At 42.4% G+C, this 25381-nt stretch overlaps 1 protein-coding gene across 1 annotated transcript in view; it reads right to left on the bottom strand.

Moving 5' to 3' along the window:
• LOC126297441 (uncharacterized) overlaps nt 1–24774 on the bottom strand; it is a 58001-nt gene extending 33227 nt beyond the window's left edge. The window contains exon 1 of the mRNA XM_049988288.1: nt 24696–24774. Coding sequence (XP_049844245.1) covers nt 24696–24721 — 26 coding nt within the window. The 5' untranslated portion in view covers nt 24722–24774. The remainder of the gene's footprint in view (nt 1–24695) is intronic.
• Between the last annotated feature and the right edge of the window lie 607 nt (nt 24775–25381).

Genomic DNA, 25381 nt, shown 5'->3' with positions numbered 1-25381 from the left:
CGAGGAAGAGGAGCACGTTTTGTATTATCGAGAAAGAGGGGAAGAGTGTGTCACTGACATGATAAAGGATTTGGGGTGGATATCATTAAAACAAAGGCGTTTTTCTCTGCAGTGGAATCTTCTCACAAAATTTCAGTCACAAACATAGCCCTCCAAATGTGAAAATATTTTGTTGGCGCTGATCTACATAAGGAGAAACGATCATCATAATAAACTAAAAGAAATCAGAGCTCGCACGGAAAGATATAGGCGTTCTTTTTCTCGCGCGCTGTTCGAGATGGGAATAATAGAGAATTATTGCGAGGGTGGTCCGATGAACCCCGTTAGGCACTTAAGTGTGATTTGCATAGTATGCATGTTGATGTAGATGATCCTCGATAGCACTTTGTATTTGCGGTTTAATGGGCGGGCTTGGGTTCATGATACAGGTGGCAATGTTCCTGTTGGACAACCTATAAATGTTCACCACATTCCATGATAACGTTCGTGACGTTTGACATAACTTCGCAAGCAGTCCCATAGATTTTGCATGTTAACTGATACTCCATGGATGAACAAGTAGCTACATTTGGATAATTACAATGGAAATATGTTAAGGATTCTATATCAAAGTCAGGAACTGACATCCTCAGATCAACTAACGTACTATTGTTTCGCAAAATTGTCCTAGGTGACGGCTGGAGGATTAAATTATTTATCGCCGTTGATCGCTGATTAATGATTAATTAAGTACTTTGACAGCGCGAAAATTATATCATAACCGAAAACTGGTAATGTGCACGAGCCTTTCAATGTATTTATGCCTAATGAAGAGGAATACAGCAGTAAATATATCCTTAATAATAATCCTTTAAAGTTATTAGTACTCATGGAACGGAGCTGTGAAATGATGAATCGTGCGCCTTACGTGCGAGCTGAAAATCTTGACTACCTCTTAGCGAGTTGTGACTCATGTTTGTTTCCTTATTAAAATTACCATGTAGACCATTTTGCATGGAAAGTACGGTATGCGCATTAAGGTGTGAGAAAGACCTACAGCAAACACACTGGATCATCATAGTCATGAAAAAGTAAAATATCTCATTCGCTAGAGAAAATTAACAGGTACCGGCTAAAGGTCGTCAGTAGTTTTAAAAACAGAGCTGGTTTAACAGTATCTTGAGGAGTGTACTCATACAAATGGGACGAACTATTTTATGGCGTAATTCAACGCGAACCAGGCGACTTGACACTTAGTAGTCTTGAGAAAAAATATCGTTGCTTCCTTGCTCAACTCTAAACCTGGTTTCTAGAGGCTGTGCGAAACACGTTCCAGATTGGTTAATCTCAGAAACATGGCGAGGGTCAAACCAAACCTGGTTTCTTCACGACACACAGATGAAGTTTGAAGGGGAAACTCGAGTATGCTGTGCCCTGATACGAAAAAAAATGGCCCAAATGGCTCTGAGCACTATGGGACTTAACACCTGAGGTCATTTGTCCCCTAGAACTTAGAACTACTTAAACCTAACTAACCTACGGACATCACACACATCCATGCCCGAGGCAGGATTCGAACCTGCAACCGTAGCGGTCGCGCGGTTCCAGACTGAAGAGCCTAGAACCGCTCGGCCACTCCGGCCGGCCCTGACGCGAAATGTGGGTAACAGTGTAATGCCGTAGGCGACCGATTTACTACTGTGGAAAAAGGGCGATGTCTTGACGGGTACAGCAACGGTAGAATTTAATGTCTGCCGACTGCCAACGAATGAGCCCGTTCTATGCTGTGTGCCATTTCATGCTTCAATGAACGATTAAAACTTTGTTAATAAAAATGATCATATTTCATATGTGAAATGATGTATGACTAATGCCGGACACTATGTGTCAATTCCTACAGCCAAAAGAATTGGGCTTAATAGAAACATACGTCAACCATTTACACCGAAGCGCCAAAGAAACTGGTATAGGCACGCGCATTCAAATAGAGGGGTATGTAAATAGACATAATATGGTGCTGCTGTCGGCAACGCCTATATAAGACAAGGGCATAGCGTGGTAGTTAGATCGGTTAGTGCTGCTGCAATAGCAAGTTATCACGACTTAATTGAGTCTGAGCGTAGTGCTACAGTCGGCGCACGAGTGATGGGACACAGCATCTCCGACGTAGCGATGAAGTGAGGATTTTCCTGTACGACCATTTGACGAGTGTGTCGTGAATGAGGAATCCATGATACATCTAGATATGACTGACAGGTGAGATGTTCGTAAGCATCCTGTCTTACCACCTGCATCCATTCATGTCCACTGCGCATTCCATCTGACTTGTGCAATTCCAGCAGGACAATGCGATATCACACACGTCCAAAAATTTTACAGAGCAGCTCCAGAAACACTCTCCTGTGTTTAAACACTTCCGCTAGCCACCAAACTCCCCGGACATAAACATTACTAAGCATATCTGAGGTGCAATTGCAACGTGCTGTTCAGGACATAACTACACCCTCTCGTACCCTTCCGGATTTATGGACATCCGTGCAGGATTCATGGTGTCAATGCCCTCCAGCACTGCTTCAGCCGTTGGTCGAATCCATGCCACGTCGTGCTACGGCACTTCTGCGTGCACGCGCCCTACACGATATTAGGCAGGTGTACCAGTTTCATTGGCTATTCAGTGAAGAAACCTATTTAATAATATCCAGTTCTGTTTGTGGAAAGTAGCTATTAAACAACAGAAAAAAACAATTTGTTATCGTTGCTATGAATCTACAACTTAAATTCTGTGCTCACCATCGTTGGAGAGACGAACTGATGACTGCTGTGCCTTGATCTTTAGAGGGCCTTTCTTTTTCTTTGTATCATTTACGCATGTTTAAGGTACTTCGTAGCAATTTACCACTAATTCGGCCCTTGCTGATCTCTGAAATGAATTCCTTGTGGCCGGTGATCCACGACCTTCTCCAACGAAATAGGTGGGGATCAATATACTAGAAACATTGCCAGTACCTGCAGAAATACCTACATTGTGACAGAATTTAGGCAACTCACATCTACATTTTTTTCGCTTCTGTTGCTTTACCGTTTTTTGCACGCAAGTTCGACTGGAAGTAAAATACAATCACACTTACCTAGGTAATGTTAAGCATTAAGGGAATGTAAATCTTAGTCAAAAGCAGTGGTTCTTCCTCACGGAACTTATACCTAATTTTTATTTCTCTTATTTTTCAGGCACGCTGCTGTTCATGATTGGCGTAGCACGCTATTACGCCAACAAAGGTTCAAATGTGTGTGAATTCCTAAGGCACCGAACTGCTGAGGTCATCGGTCCCTACACTTACACACTATTTAAACTAAATTATAAGAACAACACACACACACCCATGCCCAAGGGAGGACTAACCTCCGACGGGAGGGGCCGCACCAATAGTGATATGGCGCCTCTAACGGCACGGCTACTCCGCGCAGCTAATACGCCAACACGTACGTATCAAATCAGTCATCTGTTGCCAGTCGGTGGGAATTCCGCTGAGGCGAAATACTGCATTTTTATTTGGTTTAAGAGATTTCGATGCGACTGGTGAAAACTTGTCTGTCATTAATACACTCTTCAAAAATGATAGATGCGTCATCGTGTGACCGGTCTCGGTTAAGACATGCATCGCTAATTGAACGAGGGGAGTACGGAATAACTAGATATCTCCTGGGCTTCTTGGCTAACACAAGGGAGATTTTCCATGTGTGAATTTCGTGGGAATTGTTCACAGTGTTTTCATTGAGTGATTGTGTATGATGAAGTCTGATTTCAATCCTGATTTTTCTATGAGGATGTAGTTAATTGAAGACACATTCAGCACCTCAGAGACGAAAAAACGCACTAATTTCCTGGTCACGTAACAAATTTGATTGAGACATTCTTTTCGCATCGCTGGGAGATTCGTAGGCTTCCTCGGGCATGGACGTATCATTGCTGATTAACAACACATGATACCTTATAAACAATAAAGTCATAATTGCACCCACGGGCATCGTGTGGCACGAAGATAAAGCGAGAACCATTTGTCAACTGAGGGGGTCTGTAGTGCTACAACCTCCATACAGTTACGATGCAGCCTCATTTCATTTTTATGTTTCTGGGCCAACCAAGGCACATCTTTAGAACGTACGCCATTTCCAAAAAGTGGATGTAACGATCAACATGTGTTCGTGAACGTGCATTCGCGATGGTAAATAACGGAGCCTACTATATAATGAGTAAACTATCAAACGTTTACTGACTTCATACAGGACCAAGGCTTTTGCCTACGGCGTCTCATTTCATTAACGCTTGCAATTATAAGCCTACAATGTACTGTATATTATTTTTTGACCGTCATGGAAAGACGTCTGAATTCGATCACTTCGATGTCCAGGCTGCGTTAGAGATAGTAATCTCTCATGCGTAAGAATTCGGAAGCAATGAACTCAACAGTCGCAGGTGATCTAAGAAAAACGTAAATTAAGGTAGACTGACATTTCATTCTAGTTCCTGCCGAACATAAATGATCTGAACGACTGCGTAACTTAGCTCGTTGTGGTAAAGTACAGTTCTCAGCTGTCGTAATGTTTGCTAACACAGCTACGTCGTATTCCCAAGGTAATTAAGAACATTCTTCTTACTCGCGCGTGCGTGAAGCATAGCTGGGGGAGCCTGCCGGAGCAGCAGCGGCCTGCAGGGTCCCCCCGGACATTGGAATTCACGTGACGATGCAGAACGCGCCACCCATGCCGACAAGCCTACGGTGGCGCATCGGCCAATGCTCTTCCTCTGCGCTTGTTTCCGCTCCCCGCTCCCCTCGTCAGAACTTCCGTGGGTCACCGATTGTATGCTACAACTGAACAGATAATACGCCTCAGTCACAGTTGATGCTTCTATGTAGCAGCTGTAGGAGGTCGGTAACGATAACCAGTGCAGTGGTGTTGGATTCCACGTTAAAATAGGCTAAGAAAATTCCATTATGGAATAATGAGAATGTTATGAAAAGCATGGATTTCTACTCTATATGGCGGAGATGTTGAGTCTCCGACTGGCATAACAAAATTGACTACTAAACACTTCAGTTTTCGGCCAGGAGGCCTCCGTCTGAAATGAACACCCCCACCCCACCCTCCCAAAACACACACACACACACACACACACACACACACACACACACACACACACACACACACACAGTCTGTGGCTGCCGAGGCCAGACTTATTACCCGTATTTCACATACCAGCTCTGGCACAATATGGAGTACAGACCACTTTTTGTTTTATTTCTTTTGTTTTTAAGTGTAGCTCTTTGATACATGATAGTATAAACGAATTCTTTCACTGACAGGCTTCACTAACCTAGGTACGAACAGTTCCTTTATTTACAGGAAACTCATTTACAGTCTTCAAAGATCAGCATTTGGTGTCACTTTGGTAGCAAATTTATAATGATGCACGTGAAGAAATTGAAGTCTCTACAACAATTGAAACGTAGTGTCTCTGGCAGATGATTGGTCACTGTAGTCGTCTGAGTAAGTTTACGGCGCAGTTCAGGCATAAATAGAGAGAGACTGTAATGTGAAATTTACAGCAGAAGGGAGCAAACACCAGACGGCGACTAGTGGGAGGGTGCAAGAAGAGACCATTTTTGAAGGAAGGAACATTAAATTATTAGAGCCGGAGCACTAACTCTGGTGCCGTGTCCTTTTCAAGAGCATTTGCGTAATGCGATTCAGGGGAACCAAGGAATTTTCATCAGGGTGGTTTTACGGGGATTTTAACATCGCCCTGATCGAAAGCGAATCCTGTATGCTAACCACTGCACCACCTAGCCCGGAGCTATTTTTGAAAGGAAGTTTCTTCAAGAAACGTTCACGTCACCCTAAGATACTTTTCATTCACATGTGACCCATATCATATTTAAGAAATTTAAGTTCAATAATAGCAACGAGTTTCTGGTGACTATACTTGGTTGGTAACGGTGTTACATGCCTGTACAGTGCACTTCAATGGGACACCGCACAGTATTAACATTTTGGGAACTCTTGTCTCCACAACACTTTCCAATAAGGGAAAGGTCCAATCTGTCACGACGAAGTATGCCCTGGAGATTTTTATACAGGACGAATATACCGAAAAGAAAATTTTAGCTGCTAAGACACGCTGCAAGTATTTATGTAAAACACACACACACACACACACACACACACACACACACACACACACACCGGATCTGTAGCGTTCTGTGCATACGCAACTCGTCAAGCGCCTATCCTTTTGGTTGATGGCGCATGGGTACACAGGTAACACGACTTGGCGCGATCGTAGTTTGTAAAACATATTTCATCCTTTGCTGCTACTTTCTCTTAAACAATTGTCCGTAGTTACTGTAAACTGAAATTTACTACTAATTTAACATTCAATCATAATTACCAGTTGATTTTGCCGGAGCGTAAGTGTTAACAGTGGCGTCAAAACTGAATTGATATTCAGTGTTTTTAACGTCTAATATTGAGCAGTGTTGAAACCCGACTTTCCTTCCTAAAATCTGACCGCGAACAGGATAAACGGAGGAAAGACTTACAAGAAGTAATAAATACGCGCCAAAATGAAACTCTTTAGTGGTAACGAAAAACTATCAAAGATTTTACAGTACAGGGTGGCCACAAAGTCCCGTTAACCCCAACTACCAATAATAACCACCATAAATCTCTAAACGTAAGAAAATAACATGAACAACAGTTATTTAGCGGCATTTTCTCGAGATATGAACCCTGTAGAGTTGCTCGTGAGAGGCGATGCTCAGTTACCGATGAAGTAGTAAAAGACTGGGTTCTCCAACTATCAATGGAGATGATCATTGTTGTTTTCAAAGCTTCTTAAATCTGGTGGAAGATATTACAGAAGTCATACAATATAGGTAGTCGCAAAATAACGATCTTTACTTCAGGTAAAGGTGTGGAGGAGATGCACCTAATTCGTAGCTGACGTGATGATGAAACTTGCTCTTATCCCCCACATCTGCTGTGACTCATGCCTATCATTCAGGTTTCGAGAAAGAAGTGCGAACAAACCGCACTTTATCTCTTCGGGGCGAAAAAATGTGTTGTGCAATCGACTAATCCTATGACTTTCTCATACAATAATGGCAGTGATGAGTACATTACAGTTTTCGCAGCTTTATATCTGGATTCAGGGACCTCCAGGCACATTAGGACCAAATATACAGACTAGTGACAAAAATATTATAATTGACCTATAAAAACGTAAAAGTATAAAATAATAATTTTTAATATTTCATTTTAAACAGTTTGTAGCCCGTTGCAGAAATTAATTTATTGATTTTGTTGAAATCTTGGCATGGACGTAGCGACAGCTCTGTCTCTTAGGAGGACAACTAAATGACCTGATATAATTCAGATTCCACTCCGAACAACCAATGTAACTCTTGATAAAGAATTCTTTTCGATTTTGGAAAGTCTTTCTTAAGGAAATTGTCTGACACTATAATTTCCGATAGCTCCGTGTCATTTGAGGTTGCTCAGGAGAACAGCATTCTCAAATTTCAGTCACGGCACGTTTTACCAATTGCTTTACATATGTCTGGTGTGCAGCGTAACAAGAACAGCAGCCAGTACCATTTCTTACCCCACCGCAATTCTGTCTAAATAGAATTAGCAATTATTGTGAAGTGCCTGAAACCATTAATTTTTCTTTCGTTAGGTATGTCTAGTGTAAGGAAAATGTGTTTTCGTCAGTCAAATGACACTTTGCTTTATTGTGTCAATTATGGGGAATAAACAACCAACTGTTTCATTGTACGTAAAATCATGTAATTTTTGAATCATCAGAAGAACTCTGCTACAGAAATTAGATATTCGCACTAGGTGGCGCTACGCTTTTGTCACGGCCGATCGTGCGCTAGGCTGGAAGGTCTGTTCAAGTGGTTCTTCGTGTGACGAAAACGAGTAACTTCAAAAATTTTTAATAATACTTGCAGTGCGTCTTAGCAGCTAGACTTCTGAAAGTCCATTACTTTCGTTGTATTCCCCTTGCAGAAAAAGTTCGGGGTGGGCTTCGATATGTCTGATTGGACCACTTCCTTTTAAGACGTGTTATTTACAAAAGATCCGTCCAATGACTTAAGACCTTTTACATGCCTTGCAGCGAAATTGCTGTGTTCAGCATTGAACTACTTAAACATTATAGTAGTCTCTTAATGCAATCGCATGAAGAATTAACTGATAAACCTAAATTCGTTTAGAATATTCGATTTAACTTTTGTATCGAATAGAGGTGCTAGCGACAAAATGAATGTGTTTAGTGCATTCAAGGAAGCTTACAGGCAATGTTTCGTCCAGAGCAGCATTCGCGGATGAAATGGGGTAAGGGACTGATACTGTAACAATGTATTACGTTCCATAAGCATGTATGGAGTGTCTGCAATATTTTTCCAAGGCGCCCGGGGTGGGATTCTGCCTGGAGAGGATGGGCTGTATTTCCCCTGATCCTTCTACACGGCTGGTTATATACATAGAGAGAAATTTCCCCATTAAGGCTGTTGCAGAAATGGTTCTGTAAGTCGTGTCAGTTGTCGGCACACTTCACATGGCCAGTGACAATGCCTACGTTTTTTTTGTTTTGTGATAAGACGAAGGGCATATATTTTGAACAATTTTGTGGAGCAAAGGGGAGCTCAAGAAATCTAGAAGTTGGTCGTCAGCCCTTGTGGAGGGTGAGGTGGCAAGTCATGGCATCTCTGGGACGTAGTTTCTGCTTTAACGCAGTTGTCATTTCGGAGCTCTGGAGTGAAGGATCTTTCGCGATCAACTGAGTTAGGTTCCCAGTACGGAAAGCCGACAGGTTATTCGAAAGTGTGTTCCTGTGCGCGGGCGTCAATTACCGCTCAGGCATTTTTCTGTTCTCTGTGAGAGCTACGGAGAAATGAGTGTGGACTTTTTCGGCGAGTTAAGAACTCGGAGAAAGCATGGAGCGAGAAGTTAGCTGAGTGGTACGGTTTAGTGAACTAGACGAACTTGGCTGAGCTAATTCTAGTCAATGAATGTCACTGTTTTCTGTGCAAATATTAAAAACATTTTCAGTGCCCTTTTCCCTGTAGACATTTGACAGTGTTCCCGTCTGCATGTTTGGGTAATTACCAAAAGTAGTTGGTAATTGTCAATTGAAGGTGATTTGTTAAAGTATTAGCTGTGAAGCTTTCCAGTCCAGTGGTAGGACCTAAGGATCTTGCCTGAAAGTAGTCGGGGCTTTTGACTGTGGAGCTGAGAGAACTGTATCCCTATATCGCGGGTCAAAGCTACGGTGGCAACCCTTATTTAAGCTGACTTGATGGTGTGACAAAGCAGACAGTTAATCCAAAAATGTTTCAGACCAAATCCGCCAAGTAGTATGTCGCGTCCACTGGTTTCGCGTGCCGCATATCGCTAAGAGGACACTGGCATCTGGCCGTGACGGTGAGTGTGACTTCGCGTCAGGCCTCAATAACTTTGAAGACGGGCGGAAGCAATGTTTCAATACGGCAGACGCAATAATCATATGGAAGGGAATGCGACGCCATGTCTTGTTTTTTTCGAAAATGATTTGACGGTATTTATGCGGAAACCAGGAACATATTTTGCTGTCTCCGAGAGTATCGAATAATGAGGCCACGTAACACGAAGCTGTTTATCTGTTTTCACATGAAGGGATGAGATGCGTGTGGTGGGGAGGGGAGGAGGGGAGGGGAGATGGGACGAGAGCAATAGCCGAAAAAGGGGGCATTGCACCAGAGTCTCGGCTGCGAGGACCCCGCGGAGAGAGCGTAAGCACTCACCTTGAAGTTGACAGCCAGAGCGCAACTATTGACTCAGCTTATCAGCAGGGGTCCTCTCGCTAGCCGGATATAACCAGATAGAGGCTGGGTGGAGAACGAGCCGACCCATCTGTGCGGCGGACAATTAGCTGAATCACAGCTACTCTGGGCAGGTGTTACGTGACGGCAGCGACGACGCCCGGCCGAGTGTGATGAATTATTTTGTTTAGGCGCTGTAGTCTGAGAGAATTCTTGTTTTAAGTCTCCATCCGCTCATTCCGACCAGGGACTTCTTGGCTTTTCCTGAATCACTTTAAGTAATTGTAACGATGTTCATTCAGATAAGGCTACGAACTGTAAATGTTTAACTTTTATCATCCATTTATCAGTACCCAAACTGTCCTCTTTTACCTGTGACTGCTGCTGTTTGCCATTCGTTACGGTCAGGTGAAGAACAAAGAACATAATCTCTGTTCCAAATGGAATGGCTGACAAAACGCTAACACGCATGGTACGGTCTGTATAAAGTTGCGTGCGTTCGAAGAATTTTTCAGTTATACAATTTACCATACTGTACGTTCGTCTCCTGAGAAGAATTGTAATGAATTAAAGAAAGGCGGGGGGGGAGGGGAGAGGGGGGGGGGAAGAGATAAAAAACCCTAGTGTCAAGTAGGTGAAGATGTCGCAGGAATGTTAACACAACTAAAGTCCGTTTTTAGTCAAATTATACAAATTGACCTTTGTCTCTGTGAGAGACATTGCCTCTAGTGTAACTATGCGGCGTGAAACCACACGAGCAAGAAATTCTGACAAAACGCACACGCACACGCACACGCACACGCACACGCACACGCACACGCACACGCACACGCACACGCACACGCACACGCACACGCACACGCCGGGCGCCGTGGTCTCGCGATTCTAGGCGCGCAGTCCGGAACCGTGCGACTGCTACGGTCGCAGGTTCGAATCCTGCCTCGGGCATGGATGTGTGTGATGTCCTTAGGTTAGTTAGGTTTAAGTCGTTCTAAGTTCTAGGGGACTGATGACCACAGCAGTTGAGTCCCATAGTGCTCAGAGCCATTTTTGAAAAAACACACACACACACACACACACACACACACACACACACACAGACCCCACACAGAGAGAAGAGTAGCGTCAAAACACTAAGATTTCTCAGTTACGGCCAGTGGTCAGTCTAACGTTACGACTTGTCAGAACACAATACACGATGGAGCAACGCACTGACAAAGTTGTCTTACAAGCTGCGAGTAACTGCGACAGCGACGCATGTGTTACTGAGGGAAGTATACTGAAAAGATGCCATAAAGATAAAATGCGTTTAAAAAACAAACCTCTTACGGGACGGACAGAATTCAGTTTGTTTGCTATGTTCGGGTTGACTACCAAGAAACGAAATAACAAACAACTTCGAACTAGTACGACAGATGTCGGCATAGAACTCGCGTCTGTTTTTAAGATTCATACAAGGGATCTCAGGGATTAGCAAGGACAATGTCAGCGCCATCGTACATAAACGTTTTTGGAAGAGGAAGATCCACATTAGTGAAACCAATTTTCTGAGGAGCTGATGATTTCCTTAATGCGTGTGTTCATAATTTTTTGGGCAACAAGCTCTCATCTTATACGTACACAACCAGAACTGTACAGGGATCGAAACGGATGTCTCAGCACGCTGTGATCCCCGAGCTTTCCTCCAACATTCATCCCATTCCTCCGTTCGGAGAGTTCCTCGCAGCTTGATAAGTGCTGTCAGTTGTGTTACTAGCCTATGGGGATTACTTTGAAGGAGAGTGAAAGTACGTTTATTGTGTGGTATGTTTCCAATATTTAATGGCACTTTCGTCTAAGGTTTTAAACTCCCCTTGTCCCAGCCGCTGAAAAATAATTCTGCATTACGTTAAACATTTTCACAGCTATTCCTTTTATGTGCTAGAATACTGAAATACAGAAACTATTAGTAAATTTATCACTACCGTTGGTAGAAAGTTAGTTCGTGACAGTATAGCTTAGAAAATATGTCGCCTTGCCTCTAATCTGGTTTCCATGTTAACACCTCTTATTTGATCGTAGATCTTAGTTTGTGAACGTTTAACTGGACCATTTTTCTACTTTAAGTTCTAGATCTTACGAACAGAGAGTTATGACACTATTATTTAACTGAAAACACGATGTCGTAAGTGCATGTGTTGTTCACGTTCAAAGTTCGTGCGGCAACATCCGGTTGCGGCGGCCTTTGCCCGGGACATTTATCTACATTTTATAAACCGTAAACTGTTAGGCACCCATAAGACCAGAAAATTCACTGTTTACGGGGTATTTTGCAAATGTTACTTTCCAAATGCCTGTAGCCACCAACATTGTGTCACTAGAGAGGCTGCAGCGAACCATTTGTTGAGTAACAGTTTGATACATTCAGGAGCTTATGGGTGCTCGTCTGATTTTGATAGATTTAGGACATTTATTTTTGAGTGTCAAGAGTTTTATTAGTACATTATAAGGAGAAAGTGCGCGATTAGACTGCATAACACGATATTATCACAGGTTATCGTAAGCAAAACTTTTGTATAAAGACCAGCACATCTGACTACATCAAGGAAATATCTAAATTAAGTAATGAGGAAATAAATGAAAAATAAATAATGGACAGTGTTAAATTTTAAGTTAACGTTGACATTGCTGACAGACTTCTTAGCTGTAAGATGTTACTGCTGTGCTTCCTTACGAACGGAAGAGGTGGACTTTTGGCCCTTTATCTTACAGATGGCAAACCGCTAGACTCCAAATCTGCCGCAGATACACTGAAGCGCCAAAGAAACTGATATAGTCGTGCGTATTCAAATACAGAGTTATGTAAACAGGTAGAATACGGCGCTGTGGTCGCCAACACCTACATAAGACAAGTGTCTGGCGCAGTTGTTAGATCGGTTACTGTTCCTACAATGGCAGGTTAAGATTTAAGTGAGTTTGAACGCGGCGTTATAGTCGGCGCACGAGCGTTGGTTTACAGCATTTCTGAGAGCGATGAAGTGGGATTTTCCCGTACAACCATTTCACGAGTGCCCCGTGAGTATCAGGAATCCGCCGAAACAACAAATCTCCGACATCGCTGCGGCCGGAAAGATATCCTGCAAGAACGAGACCAATGACGACTGAACAGAATCGTTCAGCATGAGAAATGCAACCCTTGCGCAAATTGCGGCAGATATCGATGCTGGGCCATCAAGAACTGTCAGCGTGCGAACCATTCTACGAAACATCATCGATAAGGGCTTTCGGAACCAAAGGCCCACTCGGGTACCGTTGACTGCATCACACGAATCTTTGCGCCTCGCCTGGGCCCGTCAACACCTACATTGGACTGTATGACTGGAAACATGTTGCCTGGTCGGAGGAGTCTCGTTACAAATTGTTTCGAGCGGATGGACGTGTACGGGTAGGAAGACATTCTCATGAATCTATGGACTCCGCATGTCAGCAGGGGACAGGCTCTGTAATGGTGTGGGGCGAGTGCACTTCCAGCAATATGCGACCTCTGATACGTCTAGATACGACTCTGATAGGTGACACGTACATAAGCATCTTGTCTGAACACCTCCATGTATGCAAGTCCATTGTGTACTCCGACTGACTTGGGCAATTGCAGCAGGACAATGCGACATCCCACACGTCCAAAATTACTACAGAGCGGCTCCAGGAACACTCTTCTGAGCTTAAACACTTCCGCTGGTCAGCAAACTCCCCAGACATCATCACTGACCACATCTGGGATGCATTGCAACGCGCTGTTCAGAAGAGATCTCCACCCCTCGTACTCTTATGGATTTATGGACATCCGTGCATGATTCATGGTGTTAATTCAGCCATTAGCCGAGTCCATGCCACGTCGTGTTATAGCTCTTCTGCGTGCTCGCGGGGGCCCTACACGATATTAGGTAGGTGTACCAGTTGCTTTGATTCTTGGGTGTATATAATCTTGTAGCGTGCCTTTCTAAAATCTTCCTGTAACTCACCTAAAGGATGTGGTGTCAAGCTGTAATGAACAGCATAAAAATAAAGATTCGTTAGTTCTAACGGACTGTAAACGTAAGTTAAGTTTGTATGTTACGCAAACTCGGCAAAGACTTACCAGCGACGCGTTGCAAGCGCACAGAGCTTGAAGTCATTTTGGATTCTACAATGGTAAACGTATTGGAAAGACATTAGACTTGAGCGGATTAATGTCTCCAACAGTGCGCCAACACACCCTTTCTTGCACGTCCGAATGAGGCATGTGTTATTAGTTTATTTTGTTAATTTGTGGCTTGATGATCTTAACTGTTCAGTATTCATTTCGACAAAAATTATGAACACATTTATTTACCAGTATTGTATGTATCTGTCATTGCATTGAGGTGACGAGTCTTGGGACAGTGATATGCACTTACATAGACGGCAGTAGTACGGCGTACATAAGGTATAAAAAGGCAATGCATTGGTGGAGCTATCATTTGTAATCAGGTGATTCATGTCGAAAGGTTTCCGACCTCATTATGGCCGCAACAGGAATTAACAGACTGTAAACGCGCTATGGTACCTGGAGCTAAATGCATGGGACATTCCATCTCGGAAAGCATTACGGAATTCAATATTCCGATATAGGTTGACTCTCATATAGAAGATAATAGCAACCAGCCACTTTTTACAATGCTATTCATTTAAATATCGCGCTTGCTGGTTTCGAACTGACAGGTTCATCTTCAGACGCCTAGTTCACATTTTGCATTAGCTTTCGCCTTTTGTTTTCAAAAGTGCTGCAACTTCCTTGGGTTGGTGGTACCGATGAAAAATCCACACTATTATATTCCAGTGCGGACTGCTTATGATCTTGCAGCAGCGAAAACTGTATGATATTTTTATTTTATGTGTATGTATGCACATAATATAAGCACCTCTCACTCACTAAGAAGCTTCATCACATTGAGGTATGCTTACAGAGATGGCGATATTACAACCATAAAAATGCTAAAGACTTCCATGTTCAGAGATATGTCGTTATACTCATGTATGTGACAGACATAATATTTATATAATATATTCCTAGTTGTAATATTTATGTACACTGGTCCTTATTTACTTTTGTTTCACTGTATTCTATAATATTTACGTAATATCACTGCAGTAACAATTACAAAATGCAGCTTTATTTGTTTATCTTAATTTTAATCAGTTCTCTTTCAGTGTAAATATTAAGTAATGTAACATTGACAAATTAGTAATTTCTACTGTCCCATACATGTATAACGAAATTTCTCATGTGTGGAAGTTTTTGGCTTTGTTATGGTATAATATCGCCATCTTTGTACAGATACATCTATGTGGTGAAACTACTTCGTATGTGAGTGGTGCTTTACATTAAGTACATACATATAATGCAAACGGCATCATACAGTTTTCGCTGCTGCAAGATCATAAGCAGTCTGCAGTGGAACACAATGGCGCGGATTTTTCATCGGCACACCATCCCAAGGAAGTTTCACCAGTTGGGAAAACAGAAGGCGAAAGCTATGTAAAAAGTGAACTAGTCGCCTGAAGATGAACCTATCTGTTCGAAACCGGTAACGATATTTAAATAAACAAACAGCATTGTAACAAAGTGCTGATAGCTGTTATCTTCTATGTAAGAGTCAACCTATATTTTGTACAGTGTCACGGGCTCAGTATGTCAGTTTTTAACAAAATAGCATCAATATTCCGAAATCTGCAGTGTGGAGAGTGCGCCGAGAACACCAAATATCAGGCATTACCTCTCACCAAGGACAACGCAGGGGCCGACAGCCTTCACTTAACGCCCGAAGCGCGTTTGCACAGAGTTGTCAATGCTAACAGATGAGCAACATTGCGAGAAATAACCTTAGAAATCCATGTGGGACGTACGACGATCGTATCTGTTAGGGCAGTGCGGCGAAATTTAGTGTTAATGAACTATGGCAGCAGACGACCGATGCGAGTCGTGCCTTTGCTAACAGCACATCACGTGCAGCGCCTGTTCTGGGCTCGTAAAAATATCGGTTGGACTCTAGAGGATTGGAAAACCGTGACATGGTCGGATGACTCCCGATTTCAGTTGGCAAGAGCTGAAGGTAGGGTTAGAGTGTGGCGCAGCCCTACGAAGTCATGGAGCCATGTTGTCAACAAGGCATTGTGCAAGCTGGAGGAGGCTCCACAATGGTGAGGGTTGTGTCTACATGGAACGGACTGGTTCCTGGCTATGTTCGGCTACTTTTAGACCATTTGCACAAAGTCGTGGACCTCATGATCCCAAACCACGATGACATTTTTATGGATGACAATGCTCCGTGTCACCGGGCGACAGTTGTTCGCCACTGATTTGAGGAACTTTCTGGACAACTCGAACGAATGATTTGGCCACCCAGAGCGCCCGACATGAATCCCATCTAACACCTGTGGGACATGATAGATATGTCAGCTGTTGCACAAAGTCCTGATCAAGCAACATAGTCGCATTTATGGACGTCTATGAAGTCTCAATATTTCAGCAGGGGATTTCCAGTGACTTGTTGAGTCCATACCACGTCTAATTTCTGCACTACCCCGGGCAGAAGGCGGTCCGACACGATATTAGGAGGTATCCCATGACTGGACACATCATTGCAGTGTGATTCGTTAGTGGGGTCATGTCTACTGAAGCCCTGCTGTGTCCAACAAATACTTCACGTTGATAGAAGCTTTACAGTAACATGTAATATAAAATACTGCGTAGGGAACTCCGAAGCTGGTTACGTAATAAAACTGTTGATAAGCAATTTTGAAATTGCTTCATGGCATACTGACAGTGGGAATAAAACAATGACTTTCAGGTCCCTTTTAGCATTTAAACGAAGAAGTGTGTCAATGCTTAGCTGAAATCCGTGTCATTGTTATACAAATAGACCTCTCTCCACAAAAATATCTAATTCGCACTCCAACTTCACAGCTACCTGGAAGCAATAGCACGAGAACACGATGTCGACAGCATCCAGCTTTGTGTAGCTAACTCAGCACGTAGCTTGAGTCTAGAGACACAAACAGCTTTTCCTGTGTCCCTAGCGAGGGGGCACTTTAGCTACCATTACTCAATTACGCACCCACCCAGTCTCCCCTCGAGTTGTGTGCAACCTACCCGTCAGCTGTAATTGGCCTTTAGTTGCGGCTTCCGCAGCACCCGTGTTTAGGGCCAGACTCCTCTGGAGCGCGACCCAGCTGAATGCGTACGTCCCGACCTGCGCAAGCGCCATTTGGCAAACACGGTATGAGCCAAGGTCTCCCAAACCCTGTGGAAATCTCAAAAAGCCATTTATCAGGAAGGAAGATAAGGGTTTAACGTGCCGTCGACGACGAAGTCTTAAGTGATTGAGCACAACGTGCAAATAGGGTAAGATGTGGAGGGAATTCGGCCGTGTTCTTTTTGCAGGAACCATTCTGGCATTCGCCGCAATTGGCTTCGAGAAATCACAAAAAACTTCAGTCTTTATGCCGGATGGGGATATGAACGGCTGTCTCTAATACGAGTAGTGTTTCACCACTGCGCTACAACACTATCATTACGTCTGTTTTAATTCTAACTTATTTGAGTATCACTCGACAAATCTAAGAAGGGGACCACACGGCAATCGATTTTTTGTAATTTTTTATATTTATAGTACGTGAAGTTCAGAACTATAATATTATTTACCTGAAATAGTCCGATAAAGCTCTCAAAAATTTCAAGGAAAGACTAAGTTTTCCGGCAATCTTCAATATGCTAAAGCAACATCGGTTTTTCTAGACAGGCTGTGTGGTAGAATGCTCGTCTACAACGTAGTGGTTTCAGGTTAGATTACCGGCTGATGCTACTTTTTAAACAGAGGTGTATAGCAATTTCGTGAAGTTTCAAATACCTAAAGATTAAAAAAAAACAGTTGCGCTCGACACTGCGATGGTTCGAGACTTTTTTCGGTCATTACATTTTTGTTTTCGTTCAGTTCGAATACCTACCTTGAATGTGAAATTCATCAAATATATGCTACGTAACTTATCTAACAGTAATTTTAACAAAAACTGCTCGTCTTCATGTTCTAGTTACGTATCTCACACAAAAATCCAGTGTTTATTGCCGATATACATTCTTAATTACTGATCTTTTATAAAAAAAAGAGCCTCAAACGAAAAAAAAACATTACGCTTCATGCGAATGTTCGTGGAACATGTACCTTTGTTTAAAATTTTGGCCAGGGCTGGGAATCGAACCTGTGCCACACACCGAATAGCCACACGACCGTTCGAGAAACGTTTACCATGCTTTAACACACTTCAGACTGTCGGAAAACTTCAAAGCCGATTCTCTCGACAATTTTTGCGAGTTTTATCTAACTGCTTTTGCTGATTCATGATTGAGTTCTGAACTTCACCTACAATAAATATAAGAAAAACACAAACACAAAAAAGTGGTTGCTATGTGGTCCCCCTGTAAGCGATCTTCCTACCGTTCGAAGAACCTGGATAGGTCATTAGACGAGGAACAGCCTCGCTGACTACTATACTTCAGCGTATTGATATATTTTCCCGTATGTGCGCGATGGTCTATTGTTCATGTTCACTGATTATCAAAAGAACGTATTTATGAGGAGCTTCAAATGTTTATTGTGGATCTGCATAAAGGTGCTATGTGAGCGCTGTTTTTCCCGTACCGAGGATACTAATTATCTATAGAATAAAGTTCGGCTCTCACAGAACTCTGCTTTCAGGACATCAGCATTTCAGTGCTATTATTCCGTTTGGGAGATATCGTTTGTACAAAGGTGCAAAGAGGTCACAGCAGTGTAACGGTGTAGATTTTTTTGGGAAAAAATCTAATCTGCATAATCTAACAGCTTTCAATAGATTTAAAGATTACTGCATACAGTCCACGCTGAACGAGTGATGGAAAAATTGTTTAACAAGTGTAAGTATCTTTGTCAATTCTCCATATAATCTAATTTTTATCGTTTTTATAAATAGTTTAATTCACGTTGATAACACATCTGTTTTGCGCTATAAATAACGAAAAACAAAATCATTGCGTTGTAATGGCGTCGTATGACTGGGTAAAGACACCGCACTAAGTTAAGGGAAGTTTGCGTCACTGGAGGTGAGACCTCAGCGCAGTTGGACAAAGATGCAGTGCAATGTGTCACCTACTGAAGGAACCATCTCAAACGTCACTGAAACGATCTAGTGAAGTAGCGTATGAATCTAAATCTGGAAGACTGGGTCAACTGTGTACCACTAAGCTATCTTGCTTGGTTCCTTCTTGAGTGATTGTGAGGAATGAAAAATGTATTGGCCATATAATTTCACTATGGCTTTTTTTTCAAGCGATATCTATATGAAGTGTTAATATCACTCCTTTAGTACATATTGTGGTCGTCATAACAGCTATAGGCGGAAAACTGGGAACTCATTTCATAAGTGTGGTATGTTCACGTGGAGTTTTCATTACAATGAACTATTGTTTGATAGAAATTTTACACTAATTGCTTTAGCTTTACAATTTGCTCTTACTAACAACAGTTTTGATGCTGCAGTGGGCAGGTCTGTTGTCTTTCTTTGCACTAGTATGAAATACATTTGATGTGCGTCACTTGAGATACACCAGATTTGGTTCAGCATGGTTTATCTAAAGTTTAAAGGTCATGAGACTCGTTTAGCTAACCAAATTACTGATGCACACAAATAACTTTCCGGTTATTCGGTTAGAAACATTCCATGTAATGACAGAATTATTACTCCTAGTAGACATATCACATCAATGTTCATAGTTTGGTAGAGGAATTTGACGTGCGTTTCATATGCAGGTTCGTGAAAGCAGAAAGGAACTGGTATCTAGTGCCGGAATATTTTCTGGTATATAGCCACTATTCTTCGTTAAAACAGTTTCAGGATGTGATTAAAATTTCCGCATTACATACATACTACAATATCGATAGAACAGACAGAACTCAGAACATCTCAGTACAGTTTTGAAGCCCGAACCATCGTTTTCAACTCTATGCATTTGTCGTATGGCCAAAATTACTGCCTTCATTTATCCTGAGAAGTTTTTCAACAGTTTCAGCGAACATCTAGTGTTCCTCCTTTCAATACACGAAAATTTAGCCCCGTAGTGGCAACTGATGCCTTATGTACCTTTTTTCTCTGCCGGGAGATTGTCTTGTCAGCCTCAATACGCACTCTTTTACGAGAAAATTAGTACTAGAAGTCAATATAAGTAAAAACTTTCTTAAACAGGTATTACTGAAAAAATGTTTACACCCCTTAGATGGTCTGTCGCATGTTTTTTACTTACTTGAACTTAAGTGAGACGCCAGGTGCTTGCTGAGTTATTAGTATATCTATGAGGCGGATTCACTTCGACAGTATTCATTATAAACCCACACTATTTTCAGCTCCATTAAGCACCTATATGAGTACAAAATTACACACAATTATTGCATCGTCCCAGTTCCCCGAAACTCTGGAAGATAGACGTTGATTGTGGATATTTTATGACAGATAGTCCCTTTGACTGTTCAGAGATGTCACTAAACCCGTCCAAAGATGTAAGTAACCATCCATGAGGAGCGACTATTAGACGGAGTGGGTCTGACAGTCGATCAGTTCCAGTCATTCCACCAGGAAGGAGGTACACGGCTCGTGTTGTCTGTAGTTGAACCATGCCTTGACGGTCAACACCGCGGTTCGATCGCATCCGCATTGTGACTGTGCCAGCAAGGGCTTTCAAAAAGGGAAATGTCTAGGCGTCTCTACGTGAAGAAAAGCAATGTTGTTCAGGCATGGAGGAGATACAGAGAGACAGGAACTGTCGATGACATGCCTCGCTCAGGACGCCCACTACTGCAGTGGATGACCGCTACTACGGATTATGGCTTAGAGGAAAGCTGACAGCAACGCCACCATGTCAATGCTCTTCGTGCAGGCAAAGGACGTCGTGTTACGACTCAAACTGTGCGCAGTAGGCTGCATGATGCGCAACTTCATTCCCGACGTCCATAGCGAGGTCCATCTTTGCTAGCACGACACCATGCAGCTCGGTACAGATGGGCCCAACAACATTCCGAATTGACCGCTCAGGATTGGCATCACGTTCTCTTCACTGATGAGTGTCGCCCACGCCTTCAAGCAGACAATCGTCGGAAACGTGTTTGGAGGCAAACAGGTCAGACTGAACGCCTTAGGCTCATTGTCCAGCGAGTGCAGCAAGGTGGAGGTTCCCTGCTGTTTTGGGGTGGTATTATGTGGGGCCGACGTACGCCGCTGGTGGTGGTCATAGAAGGCGGCTTAACGGCTGTGCAGTACGTGAATGCAATCCTCCGACAGATAGTGCAACCATATCGGCAGCACATTGGCGTGGCAGTCGCCTTCATGGAAGACAATTCGCAACTCCCCATCGTGCACATCTTGTGAATGACTTCCTTCCGGATAACGACATGGCTCGACTAGAGTGGTCAGCATGTTGTCCAGACATGGAACCCTTTCGAACATGTCTGGGATAAATTGAAATTATGGACGACGTGACCCACCAACCACTCTGGGGGGTCAACGCCGAATCGCCGTTGAGGAGTAAGAATCTGGAGCAACAGTGCCTTGATGAGTTTGTGGATAGTATGCCACGACGATTACAGGCATGCATCAGTGCTGTAAGAGGACGTGCTACTGCGTATTAGAGGTACCGGTGTGTGCAGCAATCTGGACCACGACCACTGAAGGTCTCATTGTATGGTGGAATAACATGCAATGTGTGGTTATCATGAGCAATAAAGGGTGGAAATGATGTTTATGTGGATCTCAACTCGAATTTTCTGTACAGGTTCCGCAACTCTCTGAACTGAGGTGATGCAGAACTTTTTTGATGTTAATATTTTTCAGCTGAAAAGAAGTAGTTGGCAAAGGCGGGCCTACTTAAGATGGACAGAGGAGAGGAGCTAAGACGGTCCGCGCACGCGCAGAAAATGTTCGCAAAGCTAACTCGCATCCTACTCCGCCTGTCAGATTGATTTATAAATTCAGCATCTGTTTGAAAAAAGACGACGAAAGTCGAGTAGCAGCAAGTGTGCCCGGAGTAGTCACGTACCACGAAATTAGCTTGTGTTCGGATCCTGCTCACAGTATCTTAAACAGCTTACTGTTACCAGTATTAATTCAGCATTGAAAGAACGCTTTTCACAACTTGGTCAATTTTCCTGGGGACACAGTGTCACACTCGTGACCAAACATATCTCATAACGTAAATCGAATTACATTGACTGAGCGCAGCTAAAGTTTCCAAATTAAGGACTTCAGGAGCTAAAAAACTTTTATACGCTAGTTGCGAGTTCAGAGAGATGTCGCATACTGAGTCATGCTGGAATGGAGGTACAGTCTTGCACATAGAATGCTAGTGAAACTATTTACCGACTAGTCAGCGTTGTTACTATGACTTTTATAAAAGACGGCAGATTAGGAGGAAGAGTTGTATCTTAGAGAATTTGTTTAGACGCATGCGAAGTTCTGAACGCTTATCTAGGAACAACAATATATATATTGGGGACGAATAAAAATATCTTAGTTTTATAATCTGAAAGCCAGTCACCAATGAGTTTTCACAATAAAATAAATATGGAAACGAGTTAAAAACGTTCAATAGTTCTCGTACTCAGCATTAGTGAATGGATAGCGAACCCTTTCAAACTGATTACGCGGGACTCTTAGGAAAAAAACCTGTAAGAATAGCGAGAAATACAGTTACTATTTCTTGCTTAAATATAGAGAGCGAACATGCCGTAACTGATGTAAGGTAATCTGAAGATATGCCAAACTTTGTCTGCCTTTCACGTAAAAACATTTTATTAGCAATTATTATAACTTATAGATTAAACAATGTTAAAGGTTCGGGGATAGGCATAGAAGCTGTCAGAAATGCATAAAAATGGGACCTGAAAATGTAGAAATTCTGTCTACTACTGAAATTTTCTTTTGAGGCTTTGTTTGATACTACGAAAGCGAAATACTCAAACCACGCCTGGACTCTGTATAATTTCCGGCTGTGGATGAGAAATTCTAAGCTGTACGTGCAGTAAAACAATACATCAAACTACGGAAGGTTGGAACTATGTGTATGACGCTTCCGTCTGCAGTGATGTAACAAATTCGTTTGCAGGTAACTTACCACGCGCGTTTCGCTTTGCTGTTTCGTCCGATAGTGGATCGTGTTATTTCGTGATTCTGTGCTATTTGACCTGAAACTGTCAGTGATCACATATACTAACAGAACGCTAATAGCCTCCATTAACGTCCAGAATAGGTATGTCAGCAGACGAACTGCTTATAGTCAACAATATACTACCGCGAGTTCAGAATTGACAGGAAAACAAGGTGAATTATTCAACAGTCATTAACAGATAGAACCTCCAAAGTTAAATTCATGGAAGAAACATCAGAAGAGTTTCATATCCATAATGGTGATGGGATGTGCCCCCTTCTGTTTAACATGGTTCTGGAAAAAATGTGAGGACATGGGAAAAGTAAATAAAAGGAATTCAGCTTGAAATTAAAAAAAGAGCAGAGAATCAGGGTGAAGTGTAACTTTCACGGACGATCTTGCTATTCTAAATAACAAGAGAGGAAACCAAACTTGCAGTGGAAAAACTACAAGAAATCTCTCAGAAAACTGGGCTACAAATCTCCTGCGAGAAAACACAATATATGGAAAACAAACCTGTAGATAAGCTCCCATTACTACTCAATATGGGGAAGTGGCACAAGTTGCCCACTTCAGATATCTGGAAGAGGTAATCCAACCATCAGGATTGAACTCAATTGGCAATAAAGATAGGATCTCCCGATTACAAAAAGCATGTAAGTTCACTTAGAATCACTATAATAAGATTCTTTCAATGTGAAACTGAGGCATTACAACACAGTAGTCCTACCCGAAGCACTTTATGCTACAGAACCTACACTGATTCATGGTCATATGAAGATCAGAGATTGAAAAGCAGGAAAGAAAAATTCTGAGGAAAATATATGGACCAGTGTTTCGGGAAGGAATTTTGATGAAGAGGCCAACTAGAGAGATTTAAAAAGACATTGAAACATTAACAGACACCATTAGAAAGAGAATGATGAAATTTTATGGACATATCAGCAGGATGAATGAAAGGAGGCTCACAAGACAAATCTTTGAAATAGTAAACAAGACCAAAAACAAGAAAAAGTTTATAAACATCATACAGAAACACACACTTAAACAAGAACATACGGAGAACAGAACGGGAAAAAGATGGTCGGAAGAACGCAAGAGAGAACAGTGAACGTATGATAAGAATTCGGGAAGAACGAAGAAGAAATCCTGACTACTCAAGTTCAATCGCTCTGTCAATAGGGAATAATAATAATAATAATAATAATAATAATAATAATAATAATAAATAATAATAATAATACCACCGCGACAACATAATGCATATTTTAAACTATCTACATACCCGATGATGCTTTGGTGCAACAAAGCCTAATTCGTCTGATGATAAATGAGAAGACCCAACAATAAAAATTAACTAAGAAGATTATTACATATACTTAGAGTTTGGTAGGTTTCTATGCTGTTCTCTTTCTGCAATGCACTAAAGTAAATTATTTGTTACCCGTATAAAACTGTTACCTGACCAATATCTTCTCACTGTTCCCAAAAAAAAAAATTCTGAACAGCGCGTGCTCGAAATGCGAAGTATCGTAAAGCCGCGACAAAACAATATTAATGGCCTATGCCCAACTGTCGAGCCTGTGGCGTGCATTCGTCAGGGAGCTGGAACGCCGGTACGGTACCTGGTGAGCAACGGCGCTTGCGACATGGCTAGCGTGTGGTCCCCGTGCTGCTGTCCACCCAGCTGCCATGCACTCACTGAGCCACTGTCGCTAACGAATTTACCTGCCTTGTGCGGCTTCCATCCCCTCCCGCAGACCCGAGCGTCGCTATTATTGAACGATTGTGTGGTCACCGTAACGGGAAGTGTGTGTACTTAAGTCATCTGTAAATCCCCACGACTCTCTTTCGCTTATCTCTCAGGACTAGTCTTAACGACTCAGTCGGCCGAAGATGGGGGTCTTGCCTCGTTGAAGCCATTACAATAATCAAATGACTTTAAAGATGTCCTTCCGCGTTCCACTAGGACGAAAGTAACAAATAACCATTATATCGTAACAATCAGATTCACACAAATTCAGAAATCATCCGGCAACCCACGGTTATCTTCATTTGCGTAATCGCGATTATGTCAGCCTCAAAAACAAATTTTGCAGGAGCATCTTTTATGGTTTCTGCTGTGAAATTATATTCGTTGGATCCAAAGACCAGAGCAAACTAAAGTACGACATTTTAATGAAGAGTTATTTCCTGTTACGTGCTAAAACTACTATTTTCCCGACTATAAGCTTATTTCAGTGTCGTTGCTGTTTTCTACTAAGTTAAGCTGTTCATAACGTATGTACACACTCCATTTGTGTCTGGTTGC

This window comes from Schistocerca gregaria, chromosome X, assembly GCF_023897955.1.
Source record: "Schistocerca gregaria isolate iqSchGreg1 chromosome X, iqSchGreg1.2, whole genome shotgun sequence".
Lineage (NCBI taxonomy): Eukaryota > Metazoa > Arthropoda > Insecta > Orthoptera > Acrididae > Schistocerca > Schistocerca gregaria.
The sequence above is the reverse complement of the archived record's forward strand: the minus strand, read 5'-3'. Positions and strand labels throughout refer to the sequence as shown.